The 20,600-nt window shown below is 43.8% G+C and overlaps 1 protein-coding gene across 5 annotated transcripts in view; it reads left to right on the forward strand.

Annotated features, from left to right (window-relative positions):
- LOC123762884 (uncharacterized) overlaps positions 1–5,389 on the forward strand; it is a 52,615-nt gene extending 47,226 nt beyond the window's left edge. For 4 of the 5 annotated variants that reach the window (XR_011222259.1, XR_011222258.1, XR_011222260.1 and 1 more), the window contains one exon: positions 2,572–2,597. Coding sequence is in view for 1 of the 5 variants with exons in the window: in XM_069302009.1 (XP_069158110.1) it covers positions 2,572–2,754; positions 3,931–4,685 (938 nt within the window). In the remaining 4 variants the exon portion in view is untranslated. Of the gene's footprint in view, positions 1–2,571; positions 2,755–3,930 lie in introns of those variants that run through there. The other variant, XM_069302009.1, reaches the window with a different exon arrangement.
- Positions 5,390–20,600: the final 15,211 nt, after the last annotated feature.

Genomic DNA, 20,600 nt, shown 5'->3' on the forward strand with positions numbered 1-20,600 from the left:
ACACCAAGATCTTGTTGCACAGACAAGCAAAACACAATAACAATGGTTACACCACTCAGTGCTAACCTATAACACAGCCCAAAATTCACAACACAACACAAATCACAATTAATAATCACACGGATATAAATCAATAGCACAGTAATTACATACACAGGGTGTCACAGCAGTTCACCCTTTACTTCTTCAGGAATTCCTGGTGTCTCCTGCAATGAGACAACACATACATGGAAAATCTTGCACAGAACGGTATAATATTGAACCGATCAACTCAATACACACTATAGTACCTCTGACTATATTTATGTGTTCCCAGGTGTATTACACACACACACACACACACACACACACACACACACACACACACACACACACACACACACACACACACACACATATTAACGACTTGATCACAGTAGTTCCCTCGAACATACTGTGGTCGTTCTTTTACAGGTGTGTCTCCCTTCACCTAGTCTGGTGTTTAGGACAATGCACAGCCGGAACCTGACTCGACGTCAGTCCAGAAACTTCAGCACCAAAACATATATATGAGTGCTCACTTAGACCGGTCTTCTCTGTTACACCTCCACATACATACAGACACTGAAATCGGCAGTTGACTGAAGATCATCCAAACTTCCTCCATAGGAGACCACGGAGTGTGACCCGGTGTGACACAGGGTTCTGATCAGGTGATGACGACGAATTCTTTCATCCCCGGGGACACAGCACGGTGACGCAGCGAAGTGAGCACAGCTTTGCTCCCTCACTGACACAGGAATTTGTGTGGGCAGCTTCTCTCACACACACAACGAGCGTGATGCTGCTCGTACTAGTGTGTGGTGAGGTGAGACGATGGTGACGCGGTCGGCGGGAATTCTGTGTTCACCAAAGTGGTGGTAATTCACTTAATTACCACAGGAGAATTTCACAAACACTGAGAAACCGTCCTTATTCCCTCCTAGTCAGGTATCGTAGTCATGAAGTGACGGATGACTACGGATGCTGACAATGATCACGGATCATGCAGTCTGGTTGCGTCTGTGGTGATCACGTGGTGATACACACTATTTACTTAGTTTCACTCTTAATTATCAAAATTCCTATCGCCGTGATAGAACTGGATAAGCACCTCCAAAGGATACCTGATCAACCAGGCTGTGACTCATACGTCAGGCTGCGAGCAGCCGCGTCCAACAGCCTGGTTGATCAGTCCGGCAACCAGGAGGCCTGGTCGACGACCGGGCCGCGGGGACGATAAGCCCCGGAAGCACCTCAAGGGTGACCAAATCTAATGTAAATCTAATCTAAGGTGATTCAGGATTCTGCTTGACGGAATGATGATAAATAAGTTTCTTAATTGTCGCTATAGACGGTGTTCCTCACAGTTTGGCCAAACTACAAGAAGACACGTCTTTCAAACATAGCGAACAGCCCAGAATGGTTGTCGAGGACAAGGCAGAAGCGGGGCACGCTGCTCCCCTCTGACTATGAATCCACCAATCAGAGGAGAGCGCGGCATCGGCCTGGTGCCTCCACCAACGTCAGGCCTTCCTCAAGTCATATGATGTCTGGGATGAGGTCACGGCTTCCCAGCCTGTGTTGATACAAGCGAGAAACTGTTGACCTAAACCCTCTATTGACCGCAAGTCCTCTCTGCTTCTCTCTCCCTCTGTCTATACACTTTCATGCTACATTCATGCTAGTGGCTGTATCTCTACTCACAGAGAAGCTATGGTGGCCAACGTAGTCTTAATAAATAGCCCTTATCTTGAGATGATTTCGGAGCTTAGCGTCACCGCGGCCCGGTCCTCGACCAGGACTCCTTTTTGTTACACCCCCCCCCCCCAGGAAGCAGCCCTTGGCAGCTGTATAACTCCCAGGAATCTATTTACTGCTAGGTAACAGGGGCATCAGGGTGAAAGAAACTGTGCCATTTCTTTCCGCCTCCACTAGGGATCGAACCCGGAACCTCAGGAGTACGAATCCGAAGCGATGTTCATTCAGCTGTCAGGTCCCATTCTATGCCCTAGTTCTATGCTTCACATAGACACCAAACAAGAGAAGTCTAGCTGAAGAGTTACAGAATCTAGACTGAGTGCACTCGTGTCAGAGTGCACCCTGATGGCTTGCACTCTAACATAGTCTAAATTAACAGCCGGTAATCCTTCCTCTCACACCTGGTAATTACTATACAGTAATCAAACCTTTAATCCATACGTTAACTAATTCAGTATCAGACCTAAAATCTTATTAAAAGGGCGCGGAGGTTACTCTACAATCCACTGGCAATCCATTAATTAGCAATTATCAACAGGAACTCTCTTAAATTAATACTCTTGGAATACAAAAAATAATGGGGTGGTGGCAGCTGGTTCCCAGTTTTGATGTAAGTTATTCTTTGAAAGTATCGTGGATCCAGTGCGAGGGTAGTATTGGCCCCCTAAGACGGTGGAAGCAGTGGTCAGCATTACCAGGTTACACTCAGATGTAAATAAATCAATATTGAAATATACGTATACAAAAGTTTGTACACTTTAGGCACTATAAGTGTGTATGGTGTGGCCACAGCTCAGGTGTATGTGAAGGTGACGGTGTACATCAACAACACCATCCTGTGCTGGAGGAGGACGACCCCACGTGACTTGGAGGGAGAGATGGCGGTCATCGAGGAGGACCTGGGCCTCCACATGCCCGAGCTTGACCTTGACGCCACACACCTCGTCCTCAGCGCCAGACTTCGTACCAGACCAGGTACGTCACCTCCACACAGTAATCTGCGATGTCTGCCAGGTTGAGCCATATAGGCAGTGCTGCCACCAGTCAAGTCCTCCTCAGACTAAAACCATTACCTTGAGAAACTTGCCCCCCCCCCCCACCCGCCAATTTCATATAATCAGTCCCAGTAAAAGTCTACTTGTAAAGTGGCAAGTGAACCTTTGTAATAAATAACGGTCTCAAGTTATAACTTTATTGTATTATAAATCGTTGGTTTAAAAGGTATGAATTATATGCTGAAATAGTTTTTGTTCGAAGAATATAAACTACTGTAAACGGAATTCTCGGTTACACTCAAATAGTTTTCGAATTCCATATTTTACATTATAGTTAATATTACAATGTATTAACGTAACCAAACGTAATAAAACTTGACCTAAGGTTACGTATAAATACCTTAACCTTAAGCAACCTTAACCTAACCTAACCATGGATACCCCCCGTTGCTTTTCAACGGGGGGTATTCTGCACATCCTGCCATGCCTTCAGGTCCCATGTGATGTTATTTCTGTGTGCAGATTTGGGACCAGCCCCTATAATATTTTCCATGTATAAATTAGCTAGAGAATACAGATTTGAGGATTTTAATCGATCCTAATAATTTAGATGTTTTATTTGAGAGATTTTGAGCAGTAAAGGCTCTCTGCGCGCTCTGCAGGTCAGCAATTTGACCAGCTTTGAAATGTTCTTGTTATCCAACCTATCATTTATCTTGCAGTTGTGATGGCTACTTTATAGTGTTCTTTAAAGTAAGGTCTTCTGCCTTGATTACACCCAAATCCTTTGCATTGCTTTTTCGTTCTATGGTATGATTTGACTGCGTTTTGTACGTGATTTCCTTTTTTATAATTTAAATTTTCCATAGCGCAGAAGCTGGAACTTATCCTCATTAAATGCCCTCATGAAAACCGTAGAAAGCATATTGTCCTATACAAGATAGTTCCAATTTATATTCGTCCAATTTCAGTCATATAACATGGAACACCCGGTATGTGTTCCACAAGACACCAGCGTCGATGACTACAACTTCCCTCACTACACACCACATTTAAACTAGCTAAAGTTAATTCCATTAGGATCATTAAACCATGCAGTAATTTGCTGATGACAGCACTCGCTGCAGTGATGCTGACATCCTTTCTGGCCGTGCAGGATGTGGTCGTCGCGTGGTGGGGTCGTGCGTGGTGGGGTGCGGGGGCTGCGTCAGTGAGGAGGGTCGTCATCACTGGCAAGACATGCTAAGAGCCTTCCCGGTGCTTGTGGTCAGGTGGCACCCACTCTCCACCCACGGCGTCACTCACAACCTTCCCCATCAACCCATGAAGCAGGAGGCGGCCACAGACCAGCGGGACCTCGCCTGCACCTCCTGCGAGGACTGCGACCATTACTCTCCCTATGCCATCACTCACGCTACCTCCACCGACAACCTTGTGCCAACGTGTTCCTTTACCGACTTCTCTGCCCTCACCGACCAGTCCACCGACCAGTCCACCGACCACAGCTTTCCAACCAGTCCTTCTACCGAATGCACCTCTCTCACTAACTTATCTACCGCCCGCAGCACGCCCACGAATCCATCCACCGCTTGCATCACGCCCACGAGTCCATCCACCGCCTGCATCACGCCCACAAGTCCGTTCTTCGATAATCCTCCTCCACACTGTGCGAGCAGCGCCTGCACAGAGACGGTATCAGAGTCGCAGCGGCCTGGGAATTACGACCCGTTGTTGCCCCTCTCCGCCAGCGATACTGAAGCCTGCGACACCCAAGCCTGCGACACCCAAGCCTGCGACACCCAAGCCTGCGACACCCAAGCCTGCGACACCCCCAGCTATACAGCCTCTCTCTCACACACGCTGCTACATACACACACGCAACAATCAGACAAGCCCCACAACACTCTATAAGGTCACACCCATCTACCATGTGTGTCCACACCTCGCTCTCGAGTGGACCCTCTCAGTCAAGAGCCCACATGTTACCAACCTTCAAATTATCACCCACATTCTAACATGGTTTAAACCACAACCACATAGTAGTAGTTAGGTTACTACTATTACACCTTCTCCATAGTCCATAGTCTCCTGAGACTGATGGATGCCTACTACTACACACCAACATTGTTTAAACCACGGCCACATATCAACATAGTATAAACCAAATATGCTGGCTACTGAAGGCACTGCTGATATTGAACACTTCATACCCAGGACTCTTCTATAAATTAGAGGTATTGTCAGGCAACATCACCGTGACAAGGTAACTGAGGAAAGGAGGATAGAAGCACAATCAGTGAATCTGTACGATGGTACAATGTGGTTGCAGCTGGCAATCCCAATAATTATGGACGAAGAGGTGGTGGCCGCGGGAGAGAATCAGTAATAGCGAGAATCCGTCTTGGATACAAAAAATCCATGGCGATTTCGGATGAAAACAACAGTTGAACAGTAGAATTGCAGAATCTGTGATGAGAGTAACGGACACCGCCTTGACCACTACCTGAGAGAATGTGAACATGTGAGAGACATTTAAAATAAGTGTAGAATAATAAACCCCACATTGTTTGAGTTAGCAAAATCCTATTTGTCAAATATAGATATCGCTCTTAAAAGATTCCCTCATTTTGCCCACGCAAGGTAACGTAAGATTAGGGGTTGACAAATATTAATCTTCTTGTTTGAGAAGTTGTTCACTTGAGATAGTTAAGCAAGTCCCAGCTGTGTCTGGGTACAAGTGCCAGGATGAACAACCCAGCGGGTTTTCTTCCTATTAGGGGGTGTTGTACGTGCTTCTATGGCGGTGTGTCCACTCACAAGATGAGTGGCGCTGCCCAATACTGTCACTATGGCGGTGTGTCCACTCACAGGATGAGTGACGCTACCCAATACTGTCACTATGGCGGTGTGTCCACTCACAGGATGAGTGACGCTGCCCAATACTGTCACTATGGCGGTGTGTCCACTCACAGGATGAGTGACGCTGCCCAATACTGTCACTATGGCGGTGTGTCCACTCACAGGATGAGTGACGCTGGCCAATACTGTCACTATGGTTGATACCTGGTTGATACCTGGTTGATGGGGTTCTGGGAGTTCTTCTACTCCCCAAGCCCGGCCCGAGGCCAGGCTCGACTTGTGAGAGTTTGGTCCACCAGGCTGTTGCTTGGAGCGGCCCGCAGGCCCACATACCCACCACAGCCCGGTTGGTCCACTCACAGGATGAGTGACGCTGCCCAATACTCTCACTATGGCGGTGTGTCCACTCACAGGATGAGTGGCGCTGCCCAATACTGTCAATAAGGCGGTGTGTCCACTCACAGGATGAATGACGCTGCCCAATAAACTCGCCCCTCGGGGCAAAATTACATTAATTTAATGCTAGACACCAATATTGTTTAAACCACGACCACATTCCAAAGATGTTTAACCCTTAGACGACGGAACATGTAGCTTAAGTCTTTGATAATATATTATTTATTAAGCTTATGATAAGTGTGTTCTGCTCTAAATAACAATAATAATTAAGGGTTGACTTAATTAAATTATTTAAATTATTTAATTATAATTTTTTATATAATTTATAATTATAATTTAATGTTAAAAGTTATCTGGGTGTTATCACCTGATAATGTGATAAACATTTCGATAATTCATTATTTACAAGAATTTTGGCGCGAATGGCAACATGGAGCTCAAACATTTCATGTAAAACAATTGTTTAAGAACATATGTGATCTGTCTTAGTGTTATAGATCATATTATATATTATCCTTGAATCCTACAGGACAATCCCCACACCACCGTGGCACTAGTCCTCCATCCCCACATCTCTAGTATCAGTTATTGATATAGATAATGGCTCCAAAGAGCCTCCAGTTACGGGCTCACCATAGCACGTGCTACTTGGAACTTTTTGTTCTGAGTAGCTGAATCTAAAACAACAACAACCTCTCCCAGTATTCAGGGCGCTATCACTGAAGATTGTCAATAGTTTGTGTATAAATATCTTGCTGTAAAAGAGTCTCCAGCCCTACACAGGAGTGATCTTTGATTTTTGAATTTTGAATTTGATCTCCTAGATGTAAACACGAGGCCGCCCGGTACCACCATTCTGCCCACCAGCTGTTGTTGTTTATTGTTTATGATTCGCTACCTGAAACAAAAAGTTCCAAGTAGCACGGGCTATGGTGAGCCCGTATTACCTCTGCCCACCATCATCTGCTGGTGGCGTCTCCTCCACAGTGGAGGTGCCGGCAATGATTATAAAATGATTATTTTCATAATTTAGACTGATTATTGTGATAAAGTTATATCAGAAGATGAGTGCATTTAAAGATTATTATCAGTACTTGATAGTACCTTCTGTTCTTTATTAAGGATTTTGGAATTACATCACTGGAAGTTATAACTTTGGTTCCAGCAATATTTTTGGATTACCTTGAAGCTTCTAAATTCTGGAGATCACGTGTACAATGTAATATAGACATTGAGCTCAATAGTGTACGTGACCAAATGGTCACGAAGGATGCTGCTGGAGATATGATCAATAGATAAGGAATCTGATATGATTCTGATATATAAATAAGTTATGGAATAATACATTCCTTAGATAATATTAATATTAATATGATGAGTGGAATTTTCCACAAGTAACATGACCCTAGTCTATGTTAGTGACATGACTCTAGTCTATGTTAGTGACATGACCCTAGTCTATGTTAGTGACATGACTCTAGTCTATGTTAGTGACATGACTCTAGTCTATGTTAGTGACATGACTCTAGTCTATGTTAGTGACATGACCCTAGTCTATGTTAGTGACATGACCCTAGTCAATGCTAGTGACATGACCCTAGTCAATGCTAGTGACATGACCCTAGTCAATGTCAGTGACATGACCGTAGTCTACATTAGTGACATGACCCTAGCCAATGTCAGTGACATGACCGTAGTCTACATTAGTGACATGACCCTAGTCAATGTCAGTGACATGACCGTAGTCTACATTAGTGACATGATCCTAGTCAATGTCAGTGACATGACCCTAGTCTATGTTAGTGACATGACCCTAGTCCATGTTAGTGACATGACCCTAGTCAATGCTAGTGACATGACCCTAGTCAATGCTAGTGACATGACCCTAGTCAATGCTAGTGACATGACCCTAATCAATGCTAGTGACATGACCCTAGTCAATGTCAGTGACATGACCCTAGTCAATGTCAGTGACATGACCGTAGTCTATGTTAGTAAAATGACCCTAGTCAATGTCAGTGACATGACCGTAGTCTATGTTAGCAACATGACCCTAGTCAATGTCAGTGACATGACCGTAGTCTACATTAGTGACATGACCCTAGTCAATGTCAGTGACATGACCGTAGTCTACATTAGTGACATGACCCTAGTCAATGTCAGTGACATGACCGTAGTCTACATTAGTGACATGACCCTAGTCAATGTCAGTGACATGACCGTAGTCTACATTAGTGACATGACCCTAGTCAATGTCAGTGACATGACCGTAGTCTACATTAGTGACATGTACTATGTGCCCCATAGTACAAATATTGACGTTCTAAACAATTAGATAGTACAACTTTGTACTGTTAACTTTATAGAGTAGGAAAAAATGAAGCTAAAATCAAACTTAAATATTCCTAGGCCTAGTAAAGCACACACACACATTATATATATATATATATATATATATATATATATATATATATATATATATATATATATATATATATATATATATATATATATATATATATATATATAATATATATATTATATTATATATATATATTATATTATATATATATATTATATTATATATATATATTATATTATATATATATATATTATATTATATATATATATATATATATATATATATATATATATATATATATATATATACAACTTTAGAACACTTTCCCACCAGGAGACTCGAACCCTAGCCAGCACAGAAGCCTTCCAGCAACTGGCATAACAGGTACGCCTTAACCCTCTCCACCACCTGCTCAGACCCTTAAAAGAGATGGTAATTTCGGAGTATTTAAATACACCAAAGATCAACACCTCCCAAGAGCACTAGAGCAAGTGAGGGGTCATTTAGACGTTAATTTCATCAAGTCCCTGTTAATATGGGAAGACACAGTGTCTATGCTTAAGGCACAACTCTCCTAAACACGAGAGTGAAGTATACAACTTTAGAACACTTTCCCACCAGGAGACTCGAACCCTAGCCAGCACAGAAGCCTTCCAGCAACTGGCATAACAGGTACGCCTTAACCCTCTCCACCACCTGCTCAGACCCTTAAAAGAGATGGTAATTTCTTTGGTGGATGGATGGTGTTGATCTTTGGTGTATTTAAATACTCCGAAATTACCATCTCTTTTAAGGGTCTGAGCAGGTGGTGGAGAGGGTTAAGGCGTACCTGTTATGCCAGTTGCTGGAAGGCTTCTGTGCTGGCTAGGGTTCGAGTCTCCTGGTGGGAAAGTGTTCTAAAGTTGTATACTTCACTCTCGTGTTTAGGAGAGTTGTGCCTTATATATATATATATATATATATATATATATATATATATATATATATATATATATATATATATATATATATATATATATATATATATATATATATATATATTAGTATATTTTGGTAGCAGTCTTTCCTGTAGACATATATTATTAAATATGACCGAAAAAGTAAGATTAATAATTCTAACACGAATTTTCTCAATCTTTCGTACATTACGCTTCACTGTTGGAGGTAAATCAAAAATCACTTCTCCAAAATACATTTTTATTTCTAGTCTGACGCGACACGGGCGCGTTTCGTAAAACTTATTACATTTTCAAAGACTTCACAAATACACAACTGATTAGAACGTATCTCTGATTTTATATCTACATTTGAGTGAGGTGGGAAGGGTGATGTGGCATTAACACAAGACAGAACAGGAGGGGATATTAATAGGGTATTAAAAGTATCAACACAAGACAGAACAGAAACAATGGGTATTGAATAGAAGTGTTTGTAGAAAGCCTATTGGTCCATATTTCTTGATGCTTCTATATTGGAGCGGAGTCTTGAGGTGGGTAGAATATAGTTGTGCAAAAATTGGCTGTTGATTGCTGGTGTTGACTTCTTGATGTGTAGTGCCTCGCAAACGTCAAGCCGCCTGCTATCGCTGTATCTATCGATGATTTCTGTGTTGTTTACTAGGATTTCTCTGGCGATGGTTTGGTTATGGGAAGAGATTATATGTTCCTTAATGGAGCCCTGTTGCTTATGCATCGTTAAATGCCTAGAAAGAGATGTTGTTGTCTTGCCTATATACTGGGTTTTTTGGAGCTTACAGTCCCCAAGTGGGCATTTGAAGGCATAGACGACATTAGTCTCTTTTAAAGCGTTCTGTTTTGTGTCTGGAGAGTTTCTCATGAGTAGGCTGGCCGTTTTTCTGGTTTTATAGTAAATCGTCAGTTGTATCCTCTGATTTTTGTCTGTAGGGATAACGTTTCTATTAACAATATCTTTCAGGACCCTTTCCTCCGTTTTATGAGCTGTGGAAAAGAAGTTCCTGTAAAATAGTCTAATAGGGGGTATAGGTGTTGTGTTAGTTGTCTCTTCAGAGGTTGCATGGCTTTTCACTTTCCTTCTTATGATGTCTTCGATGAAACCATTGGAGAAGCCGTTATTGACTAGGACCTGCCTTACCCTACAGAGTTCTTCGTCGACTTGCTTCCATTCTGAGCTGTGGCTGAGAGCACGGTCGACGTATGCGTTAACAACACTCCTCTTGTACCTGTCAGGGCAGTCGCTGTTGGCATTTAGGCACATTCCTATGTTTGTTTCCTTAGTGTAGACTGCAATGTGGAAACCTCCGCCCTTTTCCATGACTGTTACATCTAGAAAAGGCAGCTTCCCAACCTTTTCCGTCTCGTAAGTGAAACGCAGCACGGAACTCTGCTCAAATGCCTCCTTCAGCTTCTGCAGATGTCTGACATCAGGTACCTGTGTAAAAATGTCGTCAACATACCTGCAGTATATGGCCGGTTTCAAGTTCATGTCGACTAAGACTTTTTGCTCGATGGTACCCATGTAGAAGTTTGCAAACAGGACACCTAGGGGAGAACCCATGGCGACCCCATCTACTTGCTTATACATGTGCCCATCCGGGCTCAAGAAGGGTGCCTCTTTAGTACAAGCTTGGAGTAGTTTCCTCAGAATACTTTCTGGCATGTCAAGAGGAGTACAGGCTGGATCACGATACACTCTGTCGGCTATCATTCCGATTGTCTCGTCCACAGGTACGTTGGTAAACAGCGATTCTACGTCCAACGAGGCTCTTATCCCTGTGGCCCGTGTGCCCCGCAGTAAGTCCACAAATTCCTTTGGAGACTTCAGGCTGAAGGCGCAAGGAACATAAGGAGTCAGCAGGCCGTTGAGTCGCTTTGCCAGTCTGTACGTGGGTGTGGGTATCTGGCTAATGATTGGCCGAAGTGGGTTTCCAGGCTTGTGCGTCTTGACATTTCCATACGCATATCCAGGTTTATATTCCCCAATGATCTTTGGCAGGTGGAGTCCGGATTTCTTGGCGTTTACAGTTTCGATCAGTTTGTTGACCTTTGCTTTTAATTCGGCTGTAGTGTCCTTCGTTACCCTTTGGAACTTAGTTTGGTCAGAGAGTATGATGTTCATTTTCGCCAGATATTCGTCTTTTTTAAGAATGACATATATTGGCGACTTGTCACCTCTCCTGACAACTATCTCCTTGTTCTCACGAAGGCTTTTAGCTGCCGCTTTAAGCTCGGGGGACAGTATGGTGCTTCTGTAGTTGCCTCGATTCTTTCCTCCTTCTGCAATAAGTTCTGCTTGTAAGGTATCTTTGGTAGTGACCTTCTTTTGTGTCTCGAGGTCGAATATGTCGTCCAACAGAATTTCCAACTCTACTCAACTTTTCCAACTCTAAATTCATTTCCAATGAATTTTGGAGAAGTGATTTTTGATTTACCTCCAACAGTGAAGCGTAATGTACGAAAGATTGAGAAAATTCGTGTTAGAATTATTAATCTTACTTTTTCGGTCATATTTAATAATATATATATATATATATATATATATATATATATATATATATATATATATATATATATATATATATATATATATATATATATATATATATATATATAATGGCTCCAAAGAGCCTCCAGTTACGGGCTCACCATAGCACGTGCTACTTGGAACTTTTTGTTCTGAGTAGCTGAATCTAAAACAACAACAACCTCTCCCAGTATTCAGGGAGCTATATATATATATATATATATATATATATATATATATATATATATATATATATATATATATATATATATATATATATATATATATATATATATCACTACTGAAAACTCACACCCCAGAAGTGACTCGAACCCATACTCCCAGAAGCAACGCAACTGGTATGTACAAGACGCCTTAATCCACTTGACCATCACGACCGGACATAATGAGGTGATAGCCGAGGCTATTTGAACCACCCCACCGCCGGCACTCGGATAGTTATCTTGGGCATAGCATTTTACCAAATTACCTCATTCTTTGGGGCACACGTGAGGAACACAAATGCGAACAAGCCTGAATGGTCCCCAGGACATATGCAACTGAAAACTCACACCCCAGAAGTGACTCGAACCCATACTCCCAGAAGCAACGCAACTGGTATGTACAAGACGCCTTAATCCACTTGACCAAGATAATTATCCGAGTGCCGGCGGTGGGGTGGTTCAAATAGCCTCGGCTATCACCTCATTATGTCCGGTCGTGATGGTCAAGTGGATTAAGGCGTCTTGTACATACCAGTTGCGTTGCTTCTGGGAGTATGGGTTCGAGTCACTTCTGGGGTGTGAGTTTTCAGTTGCATATGTCCTGGGGACCATTCAGGCTTGTTCGCATTTGTGTTCCTCACGTGTGCCCCAAAGAATGAGGTAATTTGGTAAAATGCTATGCCCAAGATAACTATCCGAGTGCCGGTGGTGGGGTGGTTCAAATAGCCTCGGCTATCACCTCATTATGTCCGGTCGTGATGGTCAAGTGGATTAAGGCGTCTTGTACATACCAGTTGCGTTGCTTCTGGGAGTATGGGTTCGAGTCACTTCTGGGGTGTGAGTTTTCAGTTGCATATGTCCTGGGGACCATTCAGGCTTGTTCGCATATATATATATATATATATATATATATTATATATGTATATATATATATATATATATATATATATATATCTATATATATCTATATCTATATATATCTATATATATATATCTATATATATATATATATATATATATATATATATATATAAATAATATATATATATATATATATATATATATATATATATATATATATATATATATATATATATATATATATATAATAGTCTATAGTTAGTTTGTCTTTGCAGCATAAGTAGAAAATACTTTTCCGGTTTCACCAACTTAATAGTACAGATTTCTACTTTCTAATACCGTTGTAGGTGGGTATATGTATACTATGGTATACTATATATACTATACTATGGTTCTCATCGTTACTATACAGACTACCAACACAGGAGGATGGGGCTGATGTGTGTATATATGTATAATTATTGTTAATATATAATATGTAGATGTATTGTTGTGTCTGACTGCATGTTTGAGCGTCGTGTGTGTGTGTGTGTGTGCCTGGGTCGGTGGCTGTTGTGTGTTCCAGAGTCATGCTACAGGGCGGCCAACCCTCACGGGTGTGACTGACAATGTTTGTTATTATATATGTTATTATATATGTTATTATATATGTTATTATATATGTTATTATATATGTTATTATTATTGTTATTATTATTGTTATTATTATTGTTATTATTATTGTTATTATTATTTGTGTAGAACAGGTGCGTATGTTCTAGTGTGTAGAGCTCCTTACTTGGGTCTTCTTACATTGTCCTTGATATTATCCCGAGAGTGTATGATGTATTACCCTGAGAGTGTATGATGTATTACCCTGAGAGTGTATGATGTATTATACACTTCCCACCTGTCACCTTCCCACCTGTCACCCTCCCACCTGTCACCCTCCCACCTGTCACCCTCCCACCTGTCACCCTCCCACCTGTCACCTTCCCACCTGTCAACTTCCCACCTGTCACCCTCCCACCTGTCACCCTCCCACCTGTCACCTTCCCACCTGTCACCCTCCCACCTGTCACCCTCCCACCTGTCACCTTCCCACCTGTCACCCTCCCACCTGTCACCTTCCCACCTGTCACCCTCCCACTTGTTACCCTCCCACCTGTCACCTTCCCACCTGTCACCCTCCCACCTGTCACCTTCCCACCTGTCACCCTCTCACCTGTCACCTTCCCACCTGTCACCCTCCCACCTGTCACCCTCCCACCTGTCACCCTCCCACCTGTCACCCTCTCACCTGTCACCTTCCCACCTGTCACTTTCCCACCTGTCACCCTCCCACCTGTCACCTTCCCACCTGTCACCCTCCCACCTGTCACCTTCCCACCTGTCACCCTCCCACCTGTCACCCTCCCACCTGTCACCTTCCCACCTGTCAACTTCCCACCTGTCACCCTCCCACCTGTCACTTTCCCACCTGTCAACTTCCCATCTGTCACCCTCCCACCTGTCACCCTCCCACCTGTCACCTTCCCACCTGTCAACTTCCCACCTGTCACCTTCCCACCTGTCAACTTCCCACATGTCACCCTCCCACCTGTCACCTTCCCACCTGTCACCTTCCCACCTGTCACCCTCCCACCTGTCAACTTCCCACCTGTCACCCTCCCACCTGTCACCTTCCCACCTGTCAACTTCCCACCTGTCACCTTCCCACCTGTCACCCTCCCACCTGTCACCCTCCCACCTGTCACCCTCCCACCTGTCACCCTCCCACCTGTCACCCTCCCACCTGTCACCCTCCCACCTGTCAACTTCCCACCTGTCACCCTCCCACCTGTCAACTTCCCACCTGTCACCTTCCCACCTGTCACCTTCCCACCTGTCACCTTCCCACCTGTCACCCTCCCACCTGTCACCCTCCCACCTGTCACCTTCCCACTCAAGACAGTGGGAAGAAGAAGGGAAGGACAGAAGGAACAGGAAGCAAGTTGGTCTCTTGAGTAAGCAGGAACATTTGTATATAATGTTGAGTAAAGTAAGAGAGTAAATATTTGTGAAGGATTGTGGTAGTTAACAGTGTACATACTCCTGTAGGTCTCGGGTTAAGTGATATGATATTTTGTCCTTCGTGGGGGACTTGGTCATTTGTCCAAGGCATTTGAGGAACTGGACTTTGCCAGTCCAGTTGGGACTTAGTCTTTTAGGGCAATGTTGAGTTTCTGGCGGGACTTGTTGCTTGTTAATGTTAAGTTGTCCCACACTTATTGATGTTAATGTTAAGGTGTCCCACACTGGTTACTTGTTAATGTTGAGTCTCTTGACACTTTAATTTAGATTACTGTATTCCTTAGTGACTTTGCTTGTGAACAACGTCACCTTTATCAACTTTGAGCACAACTTACATGCACTTCACTTGTTCTCTAGTGTAGCCTAGTTGTTAAGTCTGTCACCTCATTAACTTAGTAACACCAAGCTGATGTGTGTAGTGCCTTGTGACCAACATTGTTGTATACCTTGTTGTTGTGTATACCTTGTAAATAGCAGCTGTAAACTCCGTTCACCCCAGTAAACTGGTGACTTGTAATGTAGACTTTGACTACATCCCGAGCCCATTATGGTGTCATATGCGTGAGTCCTGGAGTGCCAACTATGGCGTGGAGGAAAAGTCTTTGTCACGAGCCTTGCTTGGCGGCCATGATGTAACAGTTGCAGTGCCCTGCCTCCTTGTCTATGTTGCAGTGCCATGCCTCCTTGTCTATGTTGCAGTGCCATGCACCCCTTGTTTATGTTGCAGTGCCATGCCCCCTTGCCTATGTTGCAGTGCCATGCCTCCTTGTCTATGGTGCAGTGCCAAGCCTCCTTGTCTATGGTGCAGTGCCATGCCCCCTTGACTATGCTGTAAGGTATTTACAAAACAAAATAGCAAAGTTTGCCCTTAATAATAAAAATAAACTCAAGATGATCTAAAATTCCTTGTTTTAGGCAATCATTAAGATGGCGGGAAAAGCCAGAATTTAATTATGAGATGTGGAGGGCACGGAGACGTTAGCCGTCAATGGCTCCGTGTCAGTCGCGCTGGCGCCCCACCTCGGTACTGGCGGTCCGTGTCTTGTTATCGCCGGGATCGATACCGGGTAACCGGTTAGGTGGGATGTGAACGCGTACCAGAGAACCGGTTGGGCAGGTTTATGGCATGTACGCTTTTTCTACGCAATATATATATAAAGTATACACGTGTTATGCTTGTTAGTTGTGCGTTGTTTGGAGGAGGGCCACAGACATGCCCAGGGGGCCACAGACATGCCCAGGGGGCCACAGACATGCCCAGGGGGCCACAGACATGCCCAGGGGGCCACAGACATGCCCAGGGGGCCACAGACACCCAGGGGGCCACAGACATGTCCAGGGGGCCACAGACATGTCCAGGGGGCCACAGACATGTCCAGGGGGCCACAGACATGCCCAGGGGGCCACAGACATGCATAGGGGGCCACAGACATGCTCAGGGGCCCACAGACATGCCCAGGGGGCCACAGACATGCCCAGGGGGCCACAGACATGCCCAGGGGGCCACAGACATGCCCAGGGGGGCCACAGACATGCCCAGGGGGCCATAGACATGCCCAGGGGGCCACAGACATGCCCAGGGGGCCACAGACATGCCCCTGACATCGAAACTCTGAAGAAACATACAAATTAAAGAAATTACTTCAGATTTAGAAGAACTAAGAAATGCCCAGAGACCTGAAAGCTGCAGTATTAAAAGTTATGACAACTTTTGTAATAATAGGTATTTGTATGGTCAGCACAGTAACCGGACCAGGCAATGTGATGGAGTCATTGCTGTAATTCGCCTTGGCTATAGACACACCTGGCAGGTTAGTGAGGCTGAGCCACTACCAGAATACTCAGATTGTAAACTCTGTGATAAACCTTTTATGAATTTGCTAGAACACTATATTGTTGCTTGTGAAACCGTAAAAGACTTTAGACCTCCTGGCCTCTTGTACCACCAACAGTGTAACTATTTCATTGAATATGGTATACTGGATTACATCTGTAGCGAGTAAACCTTAGACTCGCTCCATTATCTCATTATCTTAATGGCATAACTAATTAGCAGTAACTACACAAGCTACAATCCTATCACTATTCAGTTCTTTCCTATTCAGGTAACAGTTCTTCCATCCACCTCTCCTAGTGGAGGAAGCTGAGGTGTATTTATTTATTATTATTAACATCTTTATTGACAAAATTAATCACAATTTTGTCTAATCTGAGGATTTCGATTAAGTCTTATTAAAGTGAGGGTAATGCTGGTATTCACTGTCACGCTGGACAGAGGGTCATACATAAGACAATAGGTCTAAACTGTAGGCTGAAGCACATATATATCATGGTTACAATCAATGTTTTAATGTATGGATATGTGAAAACAACTTTCTATTGTGCACTGCCACACAAGGGCAGGGATGGGTTTGTAACGGTTCTATTGTTACGTAAAGTATGGTGACAAATAAACACAGACACTAAGATACTATATATATATTTGGTCGAATATACAGAAGTACACAGGTGATACTTTGGTGTGAGTTGAGCGCACTGAGCGTCGGTACAGTATCTCGCAAGTGTCTGCTCTAGACCACACTTGAAAGTAGACTAGTTAATGTTTGCTATTCCGCTGCTTATATGCCCGGGCAACACCTCACCGTGTTGCCCGGGCAACGCCTCACCTCATTCATCTCCAAAGGTTGACAGGAATATTAACAATGCATTTGGAGCGAGTATATTATTGGATAATCTACTCGCTACAGAACTCCCCCTCCCAGGGGATGAAAGGAAAAATACTTGATCAAGGAACTTAGCTGGTCGGTGAATTGTACGCCCTGCTCGCGTTACATAACCATCAAAGTTAACTTCCTCCTCTTCCCTGATGTCATCTAACTGGGGTCGTAGGGTGGGAGGTCGCACAGGATCGTCCGTCGTCGTAGGATCAGGTTGTGGTGCGGCTGGTAACTGGGGTTGTAGGGTGGGAGGTCGTACAGGATCATCCGTTGTCGTAGGTGGCGGCGCTGCTGGTAACTGGGGTCGAAAAGTGAATTGCGTAGTCGGTGGATGTGTCTCTGGATTTAGCAGTATCGTAGACGTTGAGACGAAGCCTGGAGCAGAGCAGAGAGCTGAGTGAGGCCGGAGTCGTGGAGCTCTATGTGGGAGAGCGTGGCGGCTCGATGTGGTCGTAGTCTGCTGTCTGCTCTGTGTCGAAGCTGTAACGTCTTGGGTTGATTAGGACTGTACACGCCGAGTACTACATTGTTGACTGTGGAAATTGTATGATGATGATAAAGATTAAGCCACCCAAAAGGTGGCACGGGCATGAATAGCCCGTAAGTGGTGGCCCTTTTGAGCCATCGCCAGTATCAATAGATGAGACTGGAGATCTGTGGAGGCGCGACTGCACCCTGCGTGACGGGAGATGTCTCCCGGACCAAGTGGTGACCAGATGGTGTGGAAATTGTAGTCTGGTACCAAAAGATGTAGGCAGTGTGTGGACAAGCTCGGTGTAGCAGGAGAGAAGAATGTGCATAATTGTTGCGTCCTTGGGTCGCTGGTGGAGCATTTAGATCCGGGGCGGATGGGCTCGGGCACCAGGACATTAGGAGGTAATGTAGGCACGTAGTTAGGACAACGAGGTAATCACTGCTAGAGCTGAATTGTCCTGGAGGCGACGAAGAGTCGGAAACGCAAGCTGTAAGTCCTGTACTGCGCAAAGTGCTTGAGTCGGCAGAGTATCAGAATGCAGTGAACGTGTAGATGAATCTGACGAAAGAGCAGCTTTCGTGGGCGCCCCTGTAGAACAAGCAGTGCCCTGGCAGCGACGGAGAGTCGGCAGGACAGGCTGTAGATCCCACATTATGTAGTTACTGATGAAGCTGCCAGATGAGTGAGTAGTGATCGTGGAGCAGCAAGCCGTAGTAGATGAAAATGCAGAGACGATCGCCATGAAAATCATAGCTATGGCGAGGGTGTTGGCAACGTTCCATGACAGGTGGCTGCGGTCCACAGCAAGCAGCAGCAGTGGAGGTCCAGTGAGAGTCCATGTTGTAGTCCATCGTGGCTGGGTATCGTCGAAACTCTCTGGGGTCACCAATGTAACGGTTCTATTGTTACGTAAAGTATGGTGACAAATAAACACAGACACTAAGATACTATATATATATTTGGTCGAATATACAGAAGTACACCGGTGATACTTTGGTGTGAGTTGAGCGCACTGAGCGTCGGTACAGTATCTCGCAAGTGTCTGCTCTAGACCACACTTGAAAGTAGACTCTGGTTAATGTTTGCTATTCTGCTGCTTATATGCTCGGGCAACTCCTCACCGTATTGCCCGGGCAACACCTCACCTCATTCATCTCCAAAGGTTGACAGGAATATTAACAATGCATTTGGAGCGAGTATATTATTGGATAATCTACTCGCTACAGGTTCATAAGTGATGCAGCTTAGAAATATTATAAATAAAAATTGTTCTTCATTCTTTAAAATGGACAAGCAAATTTGGATAAATTGTTAGGATGTCATCCAGAACACCTGAGTCAATAAAATAGTTACACAGTTGGTGGTACAAGAGGCCAGGAGGCCTAAAGTCCTTTACGGCTTCACATTCATCAATATAGTGTTCTAGTGAATGCATTAAAGGTTTATCACAGAGTTTACAATCTGAGTATTCTGGTAGTGGCTCAGCCTCACTAACCTGCCAGGTGTGTCTATAGCCAAGGCGAATTACAGCAATGACTCCATCACATTGCCTGGTTCGGTTACTGTGCTGACCATACAAATACCTATTATTACAAAACTTGTCATAACATTTAATACTGCAGCTTTCAGGTCTCTGGGCATTTCTTAAGTTTAGTCACCGAATATAACTAAGGGAATTGCGAATATTCGACAGTACAATTTCCAGCCAAGAATGTAGCACTCGGCGTATGCAGTTCTAATCGACCCCAAGACTACAGCTTCGACACAGAACAGGCAGCAGACTAGGACCGCATCCAGCTACAACGCTCTCCCACATAGAGCTCCGCGACTCCGGCCACACTCAGCTCTCTGCTCTGCTCCAAGCTCTCTCTCAACGTCTACGACACTGCTGTATCCAAGACTACTAAATAAATATGAAAACCCACTAAATACTGTGTACCTAATCTACCCAACAACGTAACATAATCGTAAGTTACACATCTAACAATTTATCCAGAATTTGCTTGTCCATTTTAAAGAATGAAGAACAATTTTATTAATATTACTTTTAAGCTGCATCTCTTATGAACCCATCCCTGTCCTTGTGTGGCAGTGCACAATAGAAAGTTGTATTTACATATTCAAACATTAAAACATCGATTGAAACTATGATATATATATGTGCTTCAGCCTACAGTTTAGACCTATTGTCTTGTGTATGATCCTCTGTCCTGCGTGACAGTGAATACCAGCATTATTCTCACTCTAATAAAACTAATTGAATTCCTCAGATTAGGCAAAATTGTAATTTAATTTTGTCACTAAAGATGTTAATAATAAAATAAGTAAAAATGGGTACCTGGTTGTTAAACAATTTGGCGAGTCGTATTCCGGGGA

Source organism: Procambarus clarkii, chromosome 47, assembly GCF_040958095.1.
Source record: "Procambarus clarkii isolate CNS0578487 chromosome 47, FALCON_Pclarkii_2.0, whole genome shotgun sequence".
NCBI classification, from domain to species: domain Eukaryota; kingdom Metazoa; phylum Arthropoda; class Malacostraca; order Decapoda; family Cambaridae; genus Procambarus; species Procambarus clarkii.